General features: G+C 37.4%; 1 protein-coding gene across 1 annotated transcript in view; it reads left to right on the top strand.

Annotated features, from left to right (window-relative positions):
• Positions 1-17,947, top strand: part of NOC3L (NOC3 like DNA replication regulator) — a 32,923-nt gene that overhangs the window by 6,400 nt on the left and 8,576 nt on the right. Inside the window, exons 7-16 of the mRNA XM_072424416.1 lie at positions 340-501; positions 2,753-2,846; positions 3,376-3,551; positions 6,002-6,130; positions 7,237-7,368; positions 7,674-7,754; positions 8,469-8,569; positions 10,264-10,336; positions 12,326-12,389; positions 16,178-16,249. Of these exons, the coding sequence (XP_072280517.1) occupies positions 340-501; positions 2,753-2,846; positions 3,376-3,551; positions 6,002-6,130; positions 7,237-7,368; positions 7,674-7,754; positions 8,469-8,569; positions 10,264-10,336; positions 12,326-12,389; positions 16,178-16,249 (1,084 nt within the window). The remainder of the gene's footprint in view (positions 1-339; positions 502-2,752; positions 2,847-3,375; positions 3,552-6,001; positions 6,131-7,236; positions 7,369-7,673; positions 7,755-8,468; positions 8,570-10,263; positions 10,337-12,325; positions 12,390-16,177; positions 16,250-17,947) is intronic.

Here is a 17,947-nt window from a genome sequence, read left to right on the forward strand (position 1 = left end):
CAATTGGCAATCATTTATCATTGTAACTTCCTGCTCAAATACGGCTTAAAGCTGTCTTGTTATTCAATGTTCCTTGCTTTGTCATGCTGAATCCAGCAGCTGCGTTGTGCCAGCAATACTGATTAATCTGAACTGAATTGTTTCATTATTTTATTAATAATACAGAGTGTGTCTGTGTATGATAAGTGTTCCAAACATCATAGCGGCACATTAGTAGAAAACTACAAAATGCTTACTACTACTACTGTGATAATATATTGTGAATAAACAAATTGGGGGATTGCAAGTGCTAAATTCTGAAATTTTATTTTTATTTACTTTTATTTTGCCTTTGAACAGATCAAAAAGCTAAAAGAACTACGTACTATGCTAATGGAACAGGATTCCACTGTAGCAGTGACTGTCAAGAAGCTGGTATTAATCTCCCTGATGGAAATATTCAAAGATATTGCTCCTTCTTATAAAATTCGTCCACTGACAGAGGAGGAAAAGTCTGCTCGGGTAAGACATGTCTAAGAATTTTTTTGTTACAGTTACAGCGGCCCTGGTTAGTAAAATGTACTTATGGGAAATATCTACTTACCTCACTCAAAGATTATTTTGTTTTTGCAAGTTTATCTTTTTACCTGAGGTCATCTCAGCTTAGCCACATAAATGATAGCGCATATTCCTGGCAGTCTCATATCTTTATTAAAACAACTCGCAATATAATACTACAATGTCAATTCTATTAGTGCTTGAAGGGTTAAAAAATGGATATTGCAAAACTGAGCATCTTTTGAAAGTAACATCAGAAGGAACAACATGCTTCATGTGGCCAACAAGTCATCAGATGTGGACCAATGCATTATATCTATACTGATGTATATCAGTATAGATAAAATGCATATGGATATATATCCGTATACTGAAAAGAACTGTACTCCTCATCTGGATTTCCTGTTTTTGACCACATACCCTTTCATTACATAATTATTAAGTATTTACATTCATGATCCAAATGTTTAGACTGTATGCGGACTATATGTGGCCAGCCTTGCTGCTGATGAGAAAGCAAAGTTAAAGGTTTTCTGTTAATCTCTTGAAATGGGTAATCTCATTATTCCTGAAGTGATGGCAGTTTTATGCAGTAATCCATTGTTGTTATCATTGCTACGTATATATTGTCAACAAATGCAGCTCACAGTCCATCGTACCTGCTATAGATTTGGGCCACCTTTTGGCAGAATCCAGCTAACCTACTTTTATGTTTCAGGGAAATCCACACAAACACCTTTTTCATCTGATTACTTTTAATCAGTTTAGAGACATAACAGCTATTAAAGATGACTTGTATTTGTTATAGATTATTGTACATTACGTTGCTTGTTTGCTCTCTTGATAAATCTCTAGTGTATGAAGCCATAGTCATAAAATGTTTTGATTGGACTTTGCTGCCTATGATATGTAGTTAAGTCCATGAGAAACTAGTCTGGAGTCAGTCCTGGGGCTGTGTAATCCCTGTGAGATGTGTGTGCAGTGGAATGTTTCATATCATCTTTTATCGTGGGATTAGATGGTGCGTGGCAACCATAAATCTTTTCTTAAATGACTCTTTCTACTGCATTTCAGTTACGTTTAACATTTATTGGACACACTTCATAGTCATTTAGGTTCTGGTCCAGACCCTGTTTTTTACATCTGCTATTTGTTTTAGAGAAATAGGATTGATGAGAATGAATTTGTTGTTTTATACATCTGTTTGTGGAAGTACAATATATTTATTCTGACTAAGCTCAGCTGTGATATTTCTTCATTTATTCGCATATCGGAATTAAACAAATCCTCAGTTTTTTTTTACTCTTGTATTTGGCAGTAATTAGTATTATCACTTGTTTAGGTTTGTTTTCAGGGCTGTTTCATGTATTCTATTAAAATTCTGCCTTTTATAGGAAAGACATAGTTTCAGCTTTTAAATATCTATGTGATGAATTGCTTTTTTTTTTTTTTCTCTTCAAACCCAGCGACAGAAATTTCAGATAATCGTTTGATTGCTGTAATCACATGTTTGGATATAATACTTTGGGTTTTGTAGTGCTTTTTGTATTATAATCAGCAATGCATTAAAGTAGAACTATTCTGTACTTTTATGCTTGGATTATTTAAATAATTTCTTCCTTCCACAAGCATTATGAAAAACTTTAGCGGTTCCAAATGCTTGTCATCTTGAATCCTTTAAACTTTTACCTTCTGCGCAACATCTGTTAAAGGGGAGGGGAGCCAGACACAAAGCGCTCCTATACACGCACTCATATTAGTCAATTAAAAACCTTACCAGTACTGTAAAAAAAATTCAATTAACCTGCCAGCAATCCTAAGAGCTCCTAGCTGCCTTGAGGGGGCTGTGAAAACTTTCCTTGTCTCCATAACTCTCATTATGTCTTTACAAGTAGTGGTGTCTAAAGATTAAACAAGGTTTCATGTTCATATATTGGAGAGCTGCACTGAATTTGTGTTTGCACACATACACTTTAAAATGTAGCCACCTAAAATCACCAAGCACCTAGAGATCATCTCCCCACTGCCTCCATGGGAAAAAAAAAGTTTAGAAGAGTGGTCAAACTCTCCAATTGTGTTCAAAATGATTTATTTCCTGCCATTAACAGACAATTATTCTAATAAAAAAAGCGTCTACTTAACCCTTATGTGTTCACTTGTGTCACCTTGAGATTCTCTGAATAGGTAGATAATCATGTTTTGATTTTCAAAACAGGTCAAGAAGGATACTCAAAAACTCAGAGAATTTGAAGAAGGTTTAGTAAGTCAGTACAAATTTTACCTGGAAAATCTGGAGCAAACAATAAAAGGTAAGGCAGGTAGTGTGTGTGCTCTACAAACTATGTAACATTATGTAGCCATGGTCAATGTATGTTAAAATAGAACAAAAATGTATATTTCTAGTTTAATGTTCTAAAAAATATTGTGTGCTCATAATTTTGTTTAGGAAAAATTTGTGGGCAGACAGGCTGGTTATTTATTGCAGAAGGGACAGGCAATATTGAGTATTCCTATATATCGTATGGAGGACTAGCAGATAAGTTGATTTCAATGTAAAAGTTGTAGAAGGGACATTGCCTGTCCCTTCTGCAATAAACAACCTGCCTGCTCACATTTATTATTTGTACAGTATAGTTCTGCTGTATGTGCACTGCATTTGTAAGAATATTTGAGATTGTTTTGTTCAAAAGCAAAAGAATAGATTCTCTACTGTTAAAAATTCCAACAGTTTTAAAAAATAGATCTCACATTTATATTTATCTGCTGTTTTGTGTTGTAATATTTAATTCATCAATCTCTTGACTTATCCTTCCTTCTCTCTATGAATAATGCACACAGATTGGAAACAAATGAAAACCAAGAGGAGCGAGGTGGTGTCATTAAAGGCGTATAAAGGGCTGGCAGAGGTGGCGGTGATGTGTTTGTGTGAGCTCATGGTGTCCCTTTCCCATTTCAATTTTCACAACAACATTGTGGTTCTTATAGTACCACACATTGATGACAAATGTAAAAAGGTTAGTTGTTCCTTTGCCATACTTCACTTATTGTGTTTTTTTGTAATAGACTTTTACTGTTCTACTGCACTTCTATCTTGCAACAAGATGTGAATGCTAGACTAAGTTCAGTGGAGAACCATCTGAAAAAAAAAGATTGGCTATGTTTTCGCTTATTTAGGACCTATGTCATATGGGCATGAAGAACAGGTTCTTAAGAAGACACCTGTGCCAGGAAAATTGACAAGAAACTTATAAAGGGTCACACTCACCCTCTACATTCCCCTTATTTGCTACCCCGATCCTTCTTCCTGTGCACTCAAATGCCTGATGTTGGTGTCCCAGGTAAAAGGGCTTGGCCCTAGGATTTGTCTGTTACACCTAAATGTGGTTGTGGAGTAGCAGAAGAAATGTTTGTAAGGTCAGTAGGGGTTGGCAATATGTGGCAATACTGTCAAGTTGGGCCTTGCATGGGAAAAGTGACGGTGTCTCAAAAGTGATTGAAACCAATGAATCAGAAAAACAACCAGTCCACTGGAATTTTCAGAAGAGTAAGATAATAGGGGCATCCTATATATCCTCAGTGCAGGCTTCCTTTAGAAAAGGCAAAAAACAATTTACAAAGTGTGATAAGCAAAAACAACTCAGCTAATCTTTTCCTGTTAGGCAGTGAAATTTCATATTCCTGATATATTTTGCTCCACTAATAGCAAATATAATAAACTGTGCATCTGTTATTTGTAAAAGGATGTGTAAGCTGAAATACATTCCTTATAATGTATAACATACATGCTGTCAACCATAGTCGTGGTGCAAATAATATATAATATGATAAATAATATTTGTCGATATGTAATCACTTTCTGAAAGCGTAATTATGTCTACAAGTAGAGGGCAGTAGAGCGTTGTCATTGTGTTGGTTCAGGAGATGCCAGAGAGGATTATCTCTTGAGAAGAAACATATGTATGACACAGCTCAGGAATGTGGGTTTTAAGGCAGATAGTGTCTCCTCATAAGACTATCGCTTTGCAGAAATTGAGGGTTAAAGGCACTGTCTAGGGTGGAGTACAACAAAAAAACTTTTTACCTTTTACAAATCCTATTAAAAATAGCCCACTGCAGATAATGAATTTTAGCAATGTATGGTATTTTGTTTTTCCTTAGATTAGAGCATGTCCTACTAAAGGATAATTGTTAATACATCTACAAGGCAAGTATTATTCATTACCAAAGGCACAACCTGTTCTTTCTATCTTGGGGCCTGATTTATTCAAGGTCTCCAAGGCTGGGAAAGATACACTTTCATCAGTGAAGCTGACTTTTTAGAAATATATCCCAGGTTTGCTGGATCACCCAGCTTTACTGATGAAAGTATATGCTCTCTAGCCTTGGATTAAATAAGACCCATAGTGTTTTCTGTCATGGTGCTTGTGTGTGCCAGATGTCTCTTCTGAGCTATATCTGGTAGCACAAGGGATCATATTTAGGTATTTGTGCATTTACAAGAATGTGGCTTGAAAGGCACCGTCTTATTGAGCTAGAGCCAGGATAACCAATAAATAATTTGTTTTTCATTGATCATTAACTTAGAGACAGGAGGCTGGAACTTTAAAATAAAAGGGTAATGAACAATACAGATTACAGAACTGAGGGAGAAATAGACATGTATAAAGGAGGTACAGTGATCAGGGAGTAGTTATGTTTGCATTCACATTGGTGGCTTATGGATAATTACCAGAAAAAGTGTAACCCTCCTATGGCGTGTTAACTCCTCCACCTCCTAGATTGTAAGCTCTTCGGGGCAGGGTCCTATCCTCTTGTGTCACTGTCTGTATTCATCTGTCATTTCCACCCACTATTTAATGTACAGCGCTGTGTATTATGTTGGCGCTATAAAATCCTATTTAATAATAATAATAATAATAATATAATTAACATTTATGGGGGGCCTATTCATATGTATCTATTCTCTTGAATGTCAAAGTGTATATGTGGCTAGATTATTATGTATTTTATGTGCTTTGCCACAGTTTGTTCTTGAAAAAGAGATTTATAGCAACTGTGTTTATAGTGTATTTACATGATGGAAGCTGCTCTTGATTTTTCTTTCCTGTGCCCATGAGCACATAAAGAAGCACGTGTTATAAGTGCAATATTATCAAGCCATTTTGTAATTACCATTTAGACTGTCCATTCTCATCCAGTGTTGGAAACATTTCTTCCAACTATGAAATCTCATCAAGGTCACTGTCCCTGTATTCTGTCTATGATTTTACATATCAGAATGGCCAATGACAATATGACAACTTTGGACTTTTACTGTAAGATGCTCAGCTGGCGTAAAAAAAAAAAGTATTGGTTTAAATGCTAAATAATTCCTTCTTTGCTAATAACACAGAATTATGTTGTTATTTTCTATTAAAATAAATGATTCCAAATCTCTATAGTTGTGTGTCCTTTCTTTCCACAGATTGCCGATATGTGTATTGAGGCAGTGAAAAAGCTTTTCAGACAAGATAAAGTTGGCCAGGCTTCTTTGGCTGCAGTGAAGGTGATTTCAGGAATGGTGAAGAGCAAGAATTATGACGTCCGTCCAGAGGTAACTTGAAGATGTTCTTGTAAATTGGCCATCATCACAGAATGGCTTATAGTTTGACATTGCAGTATGACTTTTACAAGAATTTCAGCACATATCATGATTATCTATGATACATCTTTGTTTTCTTGCTGAATCCAGAAATCTTTGGATGTTGTATTAAATGTCTGATTCAAACACATTTATTGATTTTCAGTTTTGTTGTAGCTGTTAGGGAAAAGTAAACTGTGCAGATTTTGTAATTGTTGGGATTTCAGTGGCTAGGAAAGACCATGTTGCTACTTTACAGTTATGTGTGTTGTTGAGACTATGTGCCAGAAAAGTATGCTGGAACCGAGCTTGTTATTACACAGGGGCTTGTGTGAATCCATAACATGTTACTCATAGTGTGCTGGAAGCGCCGTCCATGTGACAAGCCATTGTTTGTGTTTCAGCATACAGCTTGCAGCTCAGTAAATTAATTACAAGCAAGAAGTTGCACGAGAGAGGAAGTACGCCACATAAACCCCAGCATTCAGCATTACTAACTAGCAAGTGGGCTTAGTTTAAACCTAATCTTCCAAAGAAATCAGATTGCAATTTTGCATAAATGTAAAAATGTGGGAAAGCCACATTGCATTGAAGTAACTTCTGCAGGGTTTAGTCATGCTAGAACGGGCAAAACTTACACAGAGATCACTTGCCCCTTTAAAGTGTCTGCAAACCCACAAAGTAAAATTCTCTGTTGGTTTACGGAAGAAGCACCTTGCAGTTGTTCATGTTTTTTGTGATTACAGCTATGTTGTTTAAAATATGTCTCGATTGAATCACTTTTAAGCAAACTCTTTACAAGCTTGCTGGCTTTTCCAAAGCAATAGTAACAAGGCCAACACAAGCATTCATGACCTGCTTTAATTTACACCAGCCCACTGTCCTGGTTTTGCAGACAGAATAGAGCGCACAATATACATACTGTAAAACTGCTATAGGAGGAGATTTTTATATAGGCTTTAAAAATGTAACCACAAATTGTATAATAAAATTCTATAATATATAGGTACTGCACACTGCTGTGTATCTGAAGCACTATTTAAATCCATACCGTCTTACGTAATTTTTGTTTCTTCTAGGTGCTGAACATGTTGCTTCATCTAAGAATTAAAGAGGTAGAAATGAAAAAGGATGCAGAGGACATAGCACCCAAGCAGAAATTTATGACCTATAAAGACAAGAGGAAGAATCTGTCTAGAATGCAAAGAAAAGTAAGAAAACTAAGGGCTTATTTTGCTAAGTTTTAAAAATTTGTCATACACAAAAAATGTCTGTCCATATCAACTATTTAGATTTCTCTTTTCACTCCTAAAGTTCCCTGTGGACCATGGCTGGCCAACAGGCGGCCGGGCCACGGGAACTAATTTTGTCCCTAGACACCAGTTGTTTTGTCTGTCTGCAACATTACCCCTGTTAGCCTAATTATTATTAGAAGAAAACAAAATAAGAATAAAAACCCCGTTTGAACCAGTGAAATTGTATGTTTGCATATAATAACTTGCTCATCTTTCTGCAGTGGAGGAAAGCTGAAGAAAAACTAGAACGAGAACTTCTAGAAGCTGAAGCCTCAGAAAGCAAAGAAAAGAAAATAAAACTGGTAAGACCTAAGAAAATTATAGTTGTCTTCTATTTCCAATACAGTCATAAGTGGAACATTTCAAGCAGCCCACACAATGGTGTGGTTTGGACATCTAGCTTTTCCATTGTACCGGTTTGGAAATGCTCACAGTAAAGTAGTGCTGGTACTGAAGTGCATTAATCTTAGCAACCAATTACAATGTATCTTGTACTGGTTTGATTTCAATCAAGTAAATACTGATTGGTTACTATAGGTTATCACATTTCTTACCATAATTACTTTATTAGGTCAGTGTGCAAATGCTTTTTTGTGTACCCACGTTTCAACCGACCTGTAGACTTCTATCCATCATCCTAGCAGTCTAATACCAAAATTAAATCATCTACACATGGAACATTTTGGTGGGAACATCTACTATATGGCTGCTGGTCATGTAGTTCATCTGTCTGAGCAGAACTCTTGATGTGTGACCTGATTTAGGGCATGTACACAGCCATTTTATTTTCTCACCCTATACAATATGATGTTAAATTCAGAATCAAGATGTTAAATTCAGAAACAGAAGCATACTGCTTTTAACTGACAACAGTATTTCAGCATTTACTAGGGTTTTACATGTGTTTGAGACAACGCACATGTGTCTGCAGACTTATGTGGTTATGGAAGAGTTAAGTGCAAGGTTGTGGTTCCCTAAAATAATTGTCTGTATTTTTTTTCTCCCTTTTCCCACAGCATACGGAAACATTGAACATTGTTTTCTTAACCTACTTCAGAATATTGAAGAGAGCACAAAAATCTGTTCTCCTTCCTGCTGTCTTGGAAGGCCTGGCAAAGTGAGTGTATTTATCTTTTGGGGTGCGTTCAGGGACAAGTGTAATAGTGTGATGCTTCATTAATGTCTCAGTGAGTGTTACAGTTCCCTAATTTGCATACTAAAAACAGCTGAGGGCAAAATGTGCTTTTCTTTAAACCTTGATATTTCTTGCCTGGGATTTAAATTGCATAATAAATGTTTAGTGATAACATGTTGTGTAAATGAGTACAGGAGTGCTGTAGAAGATTAGCTTGGTTGTAAAGAGTGTCTCATTTAAAGTTTTATCGCTTTGTAGAAAGTAGCACCCAGTATATAGAAATGCAGTTTTGCAAGATATCTGTATATTGGCCTGATTACAAAGAGATCTTTAGCTAAGACCAGTAGCCCCGCTGTCACTCATGCAGACCCTTGCTAATTAGAGAGACCTGTGAAAGCAGAGCTGCTCTATCAATCTTATATGTAAAAAGAGCTCCTTCAGTTTCATGCTGTTTCCTGCCTTTAAGCGGCACACATTACCAAGAGATGGAGCTGCAGCTTTTATGGAGAATATGGAAACGTTAAATTTTCTTTCAGGTAATTTTTGTGCAGCCTGAGTACCATTTGAATGTTTTTTCAACATTTCCTGTCCCAGAAACTCAACAGGAAAATAGAATGAGTTTCCAAAAGTGAGGAGAATTCTCCTCTTAGACTAGTGCTCCAAAAAAGATTATCTCCCCTCATTCCTACATTTTGGAAATTGCCCTTACTTTATGTTTTAAGCACTAGTTCTAACACAAGTTGTAATGCCTTCTTTATCACTGGCCCATGGGAAGAATGTCTCCCTTACAGATGGCCCAAATGATCATTGGTATCAGTTCAACTGAACTAAGACATTGCTCATTGCTCAAAGAACCCCTAGCAACCTCTGGAGGAAACCTAAACATTCCCCACCCTTTTCAAAAGAAATACTTTTTTTTCTGATGGTTTAGTCTGTGTGATCAGGCATGCAAGTGTGCCTCTGCCTTTTTGGGAGGGTCCTGCTCTCCCTATTGTTTTTTTTCTTCCTTTTTTCAGTAATCGAATTAAGTAAAAGAATTCAAAACACCCAGAGCCGGGTGGAAGTGAAGTCAGCAATTTGTCAGGCCTGTCTTCTTCCCTTAGTTATAAGAAGGGGTTAATTCAGCCTCTTGTAACTGAAACATCACTTGCAGATAGAGTATTCAACACAATTTGATGTCTTATGGGGTAAAAAAATTTTCATCATGGACATCTAAAATGAAAAATATGTTTTTAACTGCTTGTTTTTTTTTGGCATGTCACATATATGCCACAGTGACACCTGTGGATCTAAATGTGACCCCAGGGACATCACTTACACAGACACTAATGTATCTTACCGCTCTTTACATTGTGTTTTCACGTTAAGCCCACATTTTTAATTGCTGTCTACTGAATCTATCATAAATACATTCGCCAATGTTTATTGTTTGTTATCCCCTCTTAGGCTGGATTCACACTTTGCATATTTTCTGTGCATGCATTATTAACGCACATTGACAAGTTTGTAATTCCTGTCTTGAGGTGTTGCTAATATTTGTTTGCATGTGGTTTTACAAATCATTCTGCTATGAATTCTCTATAAGATGTGATTTATTTTTCTTGGATTGTCAAAGAAGCATTTCTTGTCTACATTTAGGTCTTTTTTTAATGGTATTTAATTTTCTTTTCTTACAGGTTTGCACATTTGATAAATATAGAATTTTTTGATGACCTTCTGGTTGTTCTCCATAAACTTGTTGATTCTGGTGTAAGTATTTCATTTTTGGGTAAAGGGAAATTCTCAAGGGTTTGATTTCTTCATACAGTAACTTACATTTGCTTCCTTGGGATGTTGTACTTTTCTGAATTTGTACCCCTTTTTTGTCACTTCTGTTGTGGACAGAAAGCAAGAAGCAACCTTTCAAACATAAACCTCTTGGTTTTCGAAACAAGCAGCCCCAGTTAAAGATTCCCCCTCACTTTATTTTTCATAGTAGCTGTCACATATTAGAATTTCCCATTTCATATGTATCCAACAACACGTCTGTGAACTCATATTATGAGATTTATTTAGGGTAGAATGTGGACGCCTTATACATACGTTTCCCTGTATGAAGGTAACCAAAGACGCAGTATGTAGGAGTTTGTTTAATGCACCACATCTGCAGAAGTGTCAATGTAGCCTTAGACAAATGTCACACTTAGGATCCTGTTGCTGTCAACAACTTGCCAGCCATAGGATTGCAGATAAATACTCATTCCTTTCCAAAGACATCACTCTGACACTGGTGAGGGAGCACAACCTCTGCTCATTCAACCAGCAACGGGTTTCACTGTAGCCTAGTATAAAAATTTTTTTTTAGGTACACTTTAAGGAAACTTTTAAAAGTTTTTTTTTCTCCCTGTACATTGGGCTAGACAAGAACTGACTTGTACTTCCACTCAAGTGCTTAAAATAACTGTAATCCCTTTATACGGAGCCATTTCTCCCAGTGTTAATATACAACTTTTCTGTTATAATTAAATTTCCCTAGTGGTTAATGGCTGAGATATACATTTATGTATTAGTAGTTATGTTCGTGGGTGAGGGAGGCATTTTATATTTATGAATAATTAATATCTAGTCCTAGCATGAGATACAAGCTGCTCTCATAATGAATTACCCAAGGGAATGATTAGAGACAGGCCATGGCAGCCTTTACTAAATGTTATTAGCACTATGTTGTTATGCTCATTTTAAGTGTAAATTAGTTATTTGCACATGGATTTGGTGTGTTTAATTAAATAATGATAATCTCTCTTCTGTGGAGTTTATAGGTAAGCTTTATGTGAATGGTTAGTACACTGTAAAAACTGCTGAAAATGACTTCAGGTGAAAATTTATATTTCAGCCATAATGCAAGCAAATTGTACAATCTATCAACCAGAATAATTTGTAGATGGTGAGAGCAGAGAGCCATATTGACAGGCACTAGCTATCTGAATAGATATAGAGGCCTGCCGCCTTCTAAACTTACAATGCACAAATGATGTGTTCTCAATGCTTCTCTGTAAGCAGACCAATTGTGTTTCCGTAAAACTTTTAGGTGGAGTTGTACTAAACTTTTTTTATCTTCAAGTCTTCTTTATCTACAAATTGGGAAGGTTTGCATTCATTCCTGATGACATATGGAAAGTAGATTTGGAAGTAAAGGAAGATTTCCCTATAGAGAACATACACCATTAACAGCTCTATTTTGTGTCATTTGGAATAGTTTCCTCTGAATTTAGTGGTAGAAGAAGAAAAGTAAGAATACAAAAAAAAAGTGTTGTTTAGTTTCAAAGGGACCTGATATGCATCCAATCTTCTAGCTCAAACCTCCCATGCAGGGCATTTTTAAAGCAGAGCACCAGAAAAACCCAGAACGTACTGCTGCCAAAGCACACTATTGTGTCAGGATTCTAAGGCTGTCATCAGCACCTGTGGTCATGCTTTAAGGTCTGTTAGTGCAGCTAAGCTACATACGGTAAGATTTAATTTAGTATATAAGGAGGTCAGGTCAGTAAGGATTTTTTGATGGGTCAGGGTGGACTTTGGCAAATGCTATAAACTTGTCAGAAACAAGAGAACAATTACAGTGGAAGTGAAGTTTTTACAAGCCTGCCAGCAATAAATTTCAACCCAGTTTACATCGTGAAATCTTTGCAGTGATGAGATCAGTGTGCCCTCTGAACAGTTTTACAATCTGTTATAATGGATTTTCTGCTTTTCCTTCAGGATCTGAGCTACAGAGAGAGCCTACACTGTGTTCAGACAGCATTCAACATCCTTTCTGGTCAAGGTATGAGTAGTAGCGTAAAAAAAAATCACATCCAACATTAAATATTAATGTGTATGCAATTTGGACGTGATAAGGTGCTGTTAATTCAAAATATATGTTTGGTAGGAAAGGCCAGTTGTAGCTTTACCAGTCTATTTGTGGGACATGCAAAGAAATATCTGGTGCATACTTTAAGGACCCCTCCTCCACCATTTAGCAATGCAGGCCGAAGTCACCTGTCACACAGTAGCACATGCTTGCCTAAGTGTAAGACCCCACATTCTCCATTCAGCTGTGAGTGGAAATTATAGTAAACTTCCTTGTGACAGCCCCAAATCATTTAGGCTCTGCGAGGAAATCTATAGTCCTGTGTGAGTTCCCTAAGTCAGTTCATAGCTCACATGTAACTTTCTTTAGTCCCAATGTTGAGCAGAAGTGAGAAAACGGTTACTACATGTTTCTTCTCCTGTTTACAACTCTAAACTTGAAGAATTTACCAGCTTTTCCAGTGTTAGTTTCCTAACTGCCCCAATGGTCACTAATTTCACCTTTTAAGGTTTTTCTCTCTGGGGATCTTATCCACCCTGGTATGTCATTGATATATCTGTACCAATATTGTATATTGTTTCACAATAAATTACTATTGTGGTAGACCGTGCTCCTGAGTATATGGCTCAAGCTGCTTACTTGTCATTGAATCTCCGTTTAAGGTGGCCGATCCTGCCTTTCACTTTTACACTGGCTGTGATTTTACTTTGCCAAACCAGAAGGGTCAGAGATTTCTCTACTGCAGCAGTGATTCACTTTCCTATTGATACCATGATGTAAATTGTTGCTGCACTGTTTGAAGTGTGATAATTTGCTGAAAGTCTCTTAGCTGTCTCTTGCATCAGTCTGATATTAAATTCATATGCGTTTAATTGCCAAATGTATATAAATATTGATTGACTTGCCTATTCTTTGAGGGACCTGATGAAGTTATCAAGGATCCCAACTTATTAGAAGCCCCAGAAGTGCTCTCTGTCCTTCTATTGTTGTACTCCCAGAATGGGCAAGGCTACACCTCCAACCCTGGGTCTTTGGCTATCTGGAATCTGCAAAACTCTGACAAACCTTCAGCCTAAACTTCTTCAGCATTATTGTGCATCCCCTACAAAGTGGAAGGGGGTTTGTAATCTTTACAGGTACTCAGTCTGCTTCTCAGACCTCAAGATATGGGTAGTGAGTGAGTATCCAGAGATAGAGGTTTACCCTCACTTTATTCTCTATACTTCCTTCGTTGTTCCCACATCTATTTTCTTTGTCTTTCACTGCAGTCTAGCAGCTCTCCATCAAACCTTTGGGGACTTTAGGATTTAGGTATTCTAACCAGGTCCTTGCAACACAATGAGTTTGGGTATTTTACTTCAATTTGCTCTCTATGCTTTTCCACACAGAAGACAGCAGATTCTTTTTGGTTTTTCTTATCTTGGGAGACTTTCTGAAAATTCTGCTGTCTCTTAAACTCTGTACCAGATCTTCTATTTGCACCTAAACCCAAGTCAAGGTCCAGTTTCATCTCCCTTGGAAGTTTCTTCAGACTAAAGCTGCGTACACACGGCAAATTATTCTCGCCCGATAATCGGTATCGGCCAATTATCGGGCGAAAATCTGCCGTGTGTACAGTCGGTCGTCGTCCATCGTCCGACGACCGTCATGCATCGTGCAGTCTTTTCTCGTTGGAAAGGATCGTGAAAGATCCTTTCCAACGAGAAAAATTGCAGGTGTGTACGCAGCTTAACTTCTGTCTTATCAAACTCTTCAGACTGAGGATTGGCTGACCTTCAGCTATTGCATGAGAGTTGACAATCTGTTGTTAGTCTCTTTTCAAACAGTTCCACCAGTTCATATTTCTTCCAGACTACAACATTAGGTTGTTGTGGGACAAGATGAGAATATCCTTGAGCTATCAGATGCTGATGTCCAGTTGGCTCCTGTTCTGGTGGTCACCTATCCAATTCTGTAGTCAGAGAGTAAATGTCAAACACCAGACTACCGATCTTGGGAGGAATTGTTGGCACTCTATAAGTGTAATCATTTTGATCTTTAGAAGATTCTGCATTCAGAAATGTCAGTGTAGTGTAGTTTAGTGTAGTTTTTGCTATTCTGAATCATCCCATTGGGAGGTTGTCTATTATGGATCTAGTCGAACATTTGGACATTGGTGACCGGGCAGCACCCATTCAGGAGCAACAAGAGTGGATCCTGCCCAAAGCAAAACTTTGCCCTTTAGCCTTGTCTGCCGGTTTCTTTCTGGGTGTAAGCAGTTATCAGACAGGTTTCCTCTGAAGGTCACACCTGGTCCTGTTGTTGTTCCAGAATCTAAAATGATGCCATAGTTGAACAGCTAAGAGCAAAGCATTTCTCCAAAAAATCAGAAACCCCCCTCTGTGGAAAGCGGTATTGCTGTGCACAGTTATAAATCTCCCAGCCAGAAGACCGTGTAGAAACCCTTGCTAGGGTCCTGGTCTATGGTTTGATAAATTGCTGTCTGATAATTTGGGCTCCAGAGGATCTCCTGTTCAGACCTTTAAAATTGTCTTCTGGATGTGGATGTGTATGGATCAGACTTGTTTAACCCTCTAGCACCTGTAACCTATTTACAGGTAAAAAGTTTTAATCCGATAGTTGCTGCTTTAGTTTGGTTTCGATTAGCTTTGTCTGCCAACCTCTTTGTTTTTTTTTTATTCCTTGCTTCAGGGGTTGCTGGATTTTAAAGAAAAAAAAAGTTCACCCTGCAGACAAAACATTGCAAAACCTTTTCTGTATGGCAGATGCTTGAAAGTTAAATAGCATTCCAATTCTGGAGGGTCTGCCAGGGCTGACTTGTGTACAAGGGAAAAAGATTTCTCTGGATTGAAGGGAGTGATATCGGCACAAATCCCTGCTCACAGTTTAGTGCATCCAGTCAGCAATTGTCTGATATTATGTTTTTGATATCTCCTCATAATAGGTGAAAATGGGTTGTGGTAAAAGCAAGTAGCTTTGCAGGGAAAACAGTACTGATGGTTATATAGTTATTTGGCTTGGCATATTTAATTTATTTTTCCAATGGTATAAGTTTAATTTTATAAAAATGGAATCACTGGGGAAGGTGTTGCTCAACACTTTTTCACGTAAAATTCTTCACTCAACCTCGATAATTTGGCCACATTATAGCCTGCGCATCTAAGCAAACTGCAAGATAGATGTAATACATACGTGAGGTGTTGTACCTGCCTGGAAGAGGAAGGGGCTATGATTCGGCAGGAGTAGTCATATTTTCATGCACATTAAAATGCATATTACAAGATAATGAATATACCGTGTTTCCCCGAAAATAAGACACTGTCTTATATTTTTTTGGGCTTCCAAAAACACACTAGGTCTTTTTTTCTACTAGGTCTTATTTTCGGGGTAGGTCTTATATTAGGGCAGGTTGGGGGAAAAGTGCTATGTCTTATTTTCGGGGTAGGTCTTATTTTCGGGGAAACACGGTAGTTCATAGAAAGGAAAACAAATGTTGCAAGTAAAGATACAAAATAAGTGTCCTGTGTTTTGGTAATTTGTGCCTTTTATATGAAGCGTGGAGCTCTTTATTGACAAGAGGCAATAGAAGGTAACGCGTTTCACTCCTAAAGTACAGGCTTTGGGGTTTTTCCTTTAAAATGGTCACTATGTTTTAACAATTGGTTTTCCTAAAATGCTTCCGTGTAAAACTTTTGTTTTTCAATACATTTAGTGAACCTTATGTATGAAAATGGTATAATATTTGTTTCTTTTATTAAAAGGTGACGTTCTCAACATTGACCCTTTGAAATTTTACAGTCATCTGTACAAGACACTGTATGGGCTCCATGCAGGTAACCAAGATTTTGTTTATTCCATCAAAAGAATTTTGTTAACTAAAAAGGTGAAAACTGAAATCCTAGCAACAGCAAGTCAAGATTCTTATATTGATGGACATAGGTTAAAAAAAGGTCCATCAAGTTCAACCACTAGGAACACAAACATATCCCAGATATAAGACCCTATGGACATAGTTGGTCCAGAGGAAGGCAAAAACCCCCTGGTACAATTTGCCCCAACAGGAAAAATTCTTCCTGATCCCATGAGGCAATCAGATGTTCCCTGGATTAACAATCTCAGTTATCTTTACTTTAATACCCAGTTATATTCATTTGACCTTTAAGGAATAAATACCATTTTTGGTTGCACCTGAACAAGGCTTATGTTGTGGCATGAGGCATTTGTGCATTGTATGGATTTGGGGACACTTCTAATCATATTCAGAATTGAATGAATGTGCATTTGTGCTGCAGTTCACCTCATGATGAGCAGCTTCAAACAGGGTTTGCTTTTCCATTGACAATTTTTTATAGGGTAATGCAAAACATGTTGAAGAGAACATAAGGCCATCATATACTATTCAGAGCTGAGTACCTGTAAGGACCTAGGTGTGCGTGTTATGTTTTGTGATCTGTTACACACATCTAAAACAGGTTGTTTGTGAAGTTTTGAATGGTGTTCCAAAAGTGACCCTTTCACCTAAAAGGTAAATACTGACTGACATAAAGCACAGGCTCTAAAAGGTTTACATACCTGAGACGGCTTTCAGTCCTCTCCTGCTTTGCTGCAATACTCACCTCATTACTATAAATTCTTGAGTCCCATCTCTATAATGTGCTCCCTTGGTAGTCAATAGGAATGTGTGGAATGTTGGAGGGGGATGGACACCACCAGGAATTACTATGCCTGATCTGGAAAGCCTGGCAGGCTTACTAAAACCTATTTCAGGTCTGTGCAGTCCCCATTGTCAGTAATTTGTGAAAGTGAGCACCTTGAGTTTTGATGTACAATAGGAATTTACAAGACAATATTGTCTCCTTTTCACTCGCATACAGTAGTGATGCAATAAAAATTTCTTGCAGCCACCAATAATATTTGAAACTGCTATAGAAATCTAAATGAGATTGGTGGATCAAAAAGCAGAGGCTTTGCAGCACAGACATAAGGAAAGTCATTCCCAGTAACCCTATCAGCTGCTCTGATGCTTTCTAATTCTTGGATAAGTTGGCATTGGTAGGGGGCAGACTGCTGTCACTTGGGTGGAATTTCCTGGTTGAACTTTGCTGGAACATTCCAGATGTAGCTTGAACTTGAAGAGCATAGTACTGGAGGAAGGTGTATCTGATGATTTGTAGCATACTCAGTTTGAATGTTCGGAGGAGCGACACTGGCTTTTGTTTTGTATAGTAACTGTGTTCACAAGTGAGGAAGACTCATGAGTCTGTGTCTGGTAAACTGAAAGCCGAATATTAATGTGGGCAGGAATGTGCTAGATTAAGGTGTGGAAACCTAGATTTCACAAGGTATGTTTATGGATCTCTTAAGTTGGAATTTTTAGGTAAATTATATACTGTTTCATAAATACATTTAATTGATTAGTTATCATGATATACATAAATATTAGTGTGCTCTAAAATTTTTAATTAAAAGCAGCATAACTAGGCTTTGATCCCAACCTGTATCTGCCTGGGTTTTGTATGTTCTCCCCTTGA

The sequence above is a fragment of the Pyxicephalus adspersus genome, chromosome 10, assembly GCF_032062135.1.
Source record: "Pyxicephalus adspersus chromosome 10, UCB_Pads_2.0, whole genome shotgun sequence".
Taxonomy (NCBI): domain Eukaryota; kingdom Metazoa; phylum Chordata; class Amphibia; order Anura; family Pyxicephalidae; genus Pyxicephalus; species Pyxicephalus adspersus.